The following is a 5,607-nucleotide window of genomic DNA, read 5'->3' as shown; positions in this document are numbered from 1 at the left end:
CCGACTCCTTCCCCCACTCCACAAGGCTGCACTGCAGACCCAACTGGATCAGACCTGTCAGAGGAAACAGTAATCAACATTAAACTCGCAACCCTCCACCTGCTGGAGATTGTGCTGAATGAGTATCAACAAGAGATAACGGGGATGTCCAAAACCATGGGCTGCATCTTCCTGAAGATGCATTTGTAGGCCGATTACATCACAGCCAGGTGACGAAGGCTGTCCAAAACTGTAGACTCCTCCAAATGCAGCTGACAAATGTGTCCTTTATTCAAATGCATCTGAGAACAGGTGAGTCTTCAACCTGGATTTAAATAAACTGAGTGTTTTAGCTGATCTGAGGCTTTCTGGGAGTTTGTTCCAGATATATGGAGCATAAAAGCTGAATGCAGCTTCTCCATGTCTGGTTTTGACTCTGGGAACTGATTAAAAAACCGGATCCAGATGACCTGAGGGATCTGGAAGGTTCATACTGGATCAGGAGGTCACTGATGTATTTTGATCCTAAACCATTCAGAGCTTTATAAGATAAGATACCTTTATTAGTCCCACAAGGGGAAATTTCAGAACTTTAAAGTCTATCCTCTGACGGACAGGCAGCCAGTGTAAAGACCTCAGAGCTGGACTGATGTGGTCCACTTTTTTGGACTCGAGCAGCAGAGTTCTGAATGAATATTGGGTGTGGGGGGAGATTACCATTTTATGACTAAGGATGTTGTTAGAAACAGTTGGAAGTCACGCACACAAAGAGACACACATTCTCACACACTCACACACACACACACACACACACACATTCTCACATGCATACACATGTTTACACATACACACTCATAGTGCCTTGTCTTAGAACCATTTGGGTGGGAGGTGCTTTTGCTGTGATGTGTATTGTGTGAACTGTTTTGGGAGATTTGAGATCGGCCTGTAGTTGTTCATTTGTGTCATGTCAAGATTGTCCTTTTTCAGTATAGGTTTAATTACAGTTTTTAGTTGTTCTAAAAACACACCTGACATTAAAGAAATGTTGAAGATCTGTAACAGGTCTGATTCCAAAGTCTTTGAGACCTTTTTGGAAAAAACTTGTTGGCAGGACATCTAAACAGCAAGAGGAGGAGTTCAGTTGACCTAAGATGTCCTCCAGGTCTTTGCTGTTAATAGGTTTAAACTGTTTCATGGTGTTTAAACAGTTTTTTGGTGGACACAGTACATATTCTGGATCTGCTGTTGATGTACCAATTGCTTGTCTAATTTTTTGGATTTTTTCTGTGAAGAATTTGGCAAAGTCATTGCAGGCCATGGTTGAATGAAGTTCAGCTGCCACTGACACAGGAGGGTTTGTTAGCCTGTCAACTGTAGAAAATAAGACCCGAGCATTATGGCTGTTTTTAGTGATGATGTCAGAGAAGTAGGACCTCCTTGCATTCCTCAGTTGTAAATTATAATTGTGAAGTTTCTCTTTATAAATGTCATAATGAACCTGGAGGTTTGTTTTTCTCCATCTGCGCTCAGCTTTCCTACACTCTCTTTTTCATTTCACCAGTGTGGAGTTTCTCCATGGAGACTTTTTCCTTCCAGAGATAACCTTCACCTTAATGGGAGCAATAGTGTCCATTACATTTAACATGTTAGCATTGAAGCTATTGACGAGCTCATTGACTGACCCTCTGGACAGGTCAGAGGTTAATGGGAAGACCTGGTTAAAAATCTCACTACCGTTTTCAGTTATACACCGTTTTGTGATCACTGCTGTTGATATATTTGTGTGGGCTGAAATTTTACTTTCAAAGAAAACACAGTAATGATCAGACACGCCCACATCAGACACAGTAACCTTTCAAATGCTCAGGCCCTTGGAGATCAGTAGGTCAAGAGTACGGATGGGTACCGGTATCCGGTGCCATGATGGCACCGGTTCTGACATAAACGGTAGTAACCAGACCGAAAAGCAGCGCACATTTCAGTGCTTTATTTCGGTGCTTTTTTTCCCTGAGATGTCATACACTTTGGATTCTAGCCAATCAGTTTACCTTTGCAAGCGTAGTAAGCAGGCCCAGGTACGTAAGTTCTTTTAGAGCAGAGCTACAGATTAAAAATGCCCAAGGCAAAGCGGTCAAAAGTCTGGCTGTACTTCACAGCAAAAGATGTAAACATATCAGATTGTAGCGGGAAAATGATTCTGTGAACCTTTCTGCAGATCTTTAGGAGTGCTCATCATTACATTGCATACTTCTCATTGCTCCTGTTCACTGTATTATTCCATTCTGTTCTATTCTGGTACATTGTATTAATGCATTACAGCACATACTGTTCAATTAGCAGCACTTCAGTTTTAAAATTAATAGCATAGAGTATGCAACATCATGTCAACTACATCATTAACAGATAATATTTTAAATTCTCAGTATCTCTCTTACACATGCAAACTCACACACACAAAAGCTATGTCCCAATTCATAGGCCGCACATTTTGGAAGACCCGGCCTTCGTGGTCTGCGTGGGCCGGCTCCTTCGAAGACCGAGAAGGCCTTCTGGTTGCATACTCTATGCTGATGCAAGCTCAGCAGCCTGCAACAAGTGCTTTAAGGTGATACTTAATACTCTGCCCCATTCATGAGAATATCATCAGGTAAACCAGAGACAGGCTCTAATGTTTTATTCTCCATAGCAATAATACTGACAATTAATTCGCGACTGTTACTCTTGAACATTGGTGAAAGCAAGAATGTCTGCCAAACTTATGCTAACGATTAAAACCACCTAAAGCTGCAAATAACACAGTAATATCAGCACTAAAGAAAAAGTCTAATCAATCATCAAAGAAACCAAAAAAGTGGCAGCAGTGTTTTTACATTACTTACCATTTGCAGTGGAAGAATACACTGACGGAATAAAACATGGGAGCCTTGTTTTCCTTACATGGCTAAACAAACACAAGATGAAGTCCCACCCAAATAAAGTCAGTCATTAACTAGACAACAAAAGTTTAACTAACAGGTGATGGTATGGTATGCAAAGAAGAAAAGCGCAACTGCAAGATCAGTAACAATGATTACAGAGAAAAAAAACTGTAGACTAAAACACACATTTATCCAGTTTTCTGTCAATGACTTCTGTCTATTTAAGTTTAATGAACTCGGCAGAGACGCCATCAGATTCACAAAGCCAAAGTCCAGCATAGAGCGGCTGAGTGAATGTGGTCTGGACTCTGTGGAGGAGAGTCATGGTTTCAGAGACGCTGTAGAAAGACAGAATACCTGCTCTGTGATCCAGGTACACTCCTACTCTGGAGGACCGAGGACCTGAGAGGACAGTTTGGATTTTGTTGTACCAAAATTCATATTTGTTGATATAACACTTCAGTGACCACGATTTTTGATTGAATCCAAAAAAACACAAGTCTGATTTTCCTACTCTTCGGATATTCTTGTATGTGACTGCTACTTCAACTCCTTTTCCTCTCCACTCCACCTCCCAGTAATAACGTCCAGTCAGACTCTCTTTACTCAGGATCTGAAGCCATCCAGTAAATCTGTCTGGATGATCAGAATAGGATTGTTCTTCTTTGGTATACATAGCTTTTCTGTTCCCCTCAGATAATAACAGATGTGTGTTTGCTGTGTTTGGATCCAGTGTGATTTCACATGAATATTTTAAGAATCCAGCTCTGGTCTTTGGCTCTGCTGGTGACAGTAAAACATCCACTTCAGTGACTGTCAGTGAGATGTTTGTCCATTCCTCTCTCAGAATGTCCTGTAGTTTATCTCTGGTCTCTGACACAGCTGCTGTCACATCCTCAAAGTAGCTCAGAGGACGAATATTGATGCTGGATGAGTGTGTAGACTCACTGAGTGCTGACAGTGAGGGGTAGTTGTGTAGAAACTGGTTGTGATCCTCTGTGTGTGAGAGCTGCTCCAGCTCGCCGTCTTTCCTCTTCAGCTCAGCGATCTCCTGCTCCAGCTTCTCCTGAAGCTCTTTGACTCGACTCACTTCAGTTTCCTGCTGGGATCTGACCTGCTGCTTCACATCAGAGCTTCTTTTCTGGAGGAGACGGATCAGCTCAGTGAACATCTTCTCACTGTCCTCCACTGCTTTATCAGCAGAGCCATTGATGGCCTCCACCTCCTGTTGAAGCAGCTTCACATCTTTCTCTCGCTCCTGGATTCTCTGCTGGATGTTTAGTCGTCTCACCTCGAGCTCCTTCTGCTTCTCAGTCCTTTCTGCTGCAGCTGGGACTGTTTCATGGCCTTTATGTTCATCCATTGTGCAGAGATAACTGATACTCTGCTGATCAGTACGACAGAAAATCTTCATCACCTCATCACGACGAGAGCAGATGTTCTCCTGGAGCTTCTTGGAGGGGGCCACCAGCTTGTGTTTCTTTAATGGAGCTGCATCACAGTGAGGTTGGAGGTGTTTCTCACAGTAAGAGGCTGGACAAGATAAACAGGACTTGATGGCTTTCAGCTTCCTCCCAGTGCAGACATCACAGGCCACATCTTCAGGTCCAGCATAGCAGAGATCAGCTGGAGCAGCTTGTAGTCCAGTCTTCTTCAGCTGCTCCACTAAAGCTGCTAACATGGTGCTTTTTTCTAGGACAGGCCTCGGTGTGAAAGTCTTCCTGCACTGAGGGCAGCTGTGGATTCCCTTCCTGTCCTCTTCATCAAAGTGAGATTTAATACAGTTCCTGCAGTAGCTGTGTCCACAGGTTGTAGTCACCGGATCCTTCAGTAGATCCAAACAGATCGAACAACAAAAGGTTTCTCGATCCAGCTGAACTCCTTTTTCTGCCATTTCTCTGTGCCAGTAACAGTGACGGTTTCAGTTTCTGTTTTGTAGAAATGAAACTAGCCTGAGGTCTGAACTAAATGTGTGTCTGCAGTGAATGGAGCCTCTCAGCCCTTAGATATATATCTATATACGTAAGAGGAGAGAATGAGGAAATGCATGCACAAAGAGTAGTTTCTATGTTTAGAAGAGGAAGGAGTGGTCAGGTTGTGAGTGATTCCAGGAATAGGAGCCCTTTAAAGTAGACACTGTGTTTTATACCCTTTTCTGTACAGAGCATAATTAACAGAGTTTTTGTGTGTGTGTGTGTGTGGGGGGGGGGGGGGGGGGGGGTGTCAATTTTTCTTGGAGTCTCTCTTTTGAAACAACTCCTTTTTCATTTTTACATTTTTTTTGTTTTGTTTTGTAATCAGCTGTGTTTCAAATGATTTTTGGACATTTTTCTTCTGAAATGTTTTTTTCAAAGTCAAAAAATGGAGTTAACAGTCTATCAAATGAACAAAGGATTCAAACATCAATAAACATATAAGTAAGACATAAAAATCAATACAGAGATTTGCTTTATGAAAAAAGCAATGAAAATACATTTTTTATTATATTACTGATAATGAGTGAGGCAGTGCAACAGAGAAACAAAAACATCACCTTATTGGACACTTTGTCATGATCCCTGGTTTTAAACTGAGTTGCTGAATTTCAGTTTCTTTTGTCACAGTGTTTTTAGTTTCTGATTATTGTTCAGATAGATTTCTGATTCCTGTTTTGATTGTGTTGTCATTCCAGTCTTGAATTTAAATCCTTGTTGTGTTTGACTTGTACACT

At 41.8% G+C, this 5,607-nt stretch overlaps 1 protein-coding gene across 1 annotated transcript; it reads right to left on the bottom strand.

The window, feature by feature from the left end:
- Positions 1-2,462: 2,462 nt before the first annotated feature.
- Positions 2,463-5,088, bottom strand: LOC113017182 (tripartite motif-containing protein 16-like). The gene is made up of 2 exons (XM_026160337.1): positions 3,412-5,088; positions 2,463-2,644 (listed from the first exon to the last, which is right to left on the bottom strand). Exons 1-2 carry the CDS (start codon positions 4,789-4,791, stop codon positions 2,609-2,611), a joined length of 1,416 nt encoding a protein of 471 aa, XP_026016122.1. The 5' UTR covers positions 4,792-5,088; the 3' UTR covers positions 2,463-2,608.
- Between the last annotated feature and the right edge of the window lie 519 nt (positions 5,089-5,607).

The sequence above is a fragment of the Astatotilapia calliptera genome, unplaced genomic scaffold, assembly GCF_900246225.1.
Source record: "Astatotilapia calliptera unplaced genomic scaffold, fAstCal1.2 U_scaffold_1, whole genome shotgun sequence".
In the NCBI taxonomy this organism is placed as follows: domain Eukaryota; kingdom Metazoa; phylum Chordata; class Actinopteri; order Cichliformes; family Cichlidae; genus Astatotilapia; species Astatotilapia calliptera.
This window is presented reverse-complemented; position numbering and strand designations above follow the sequence as displayed.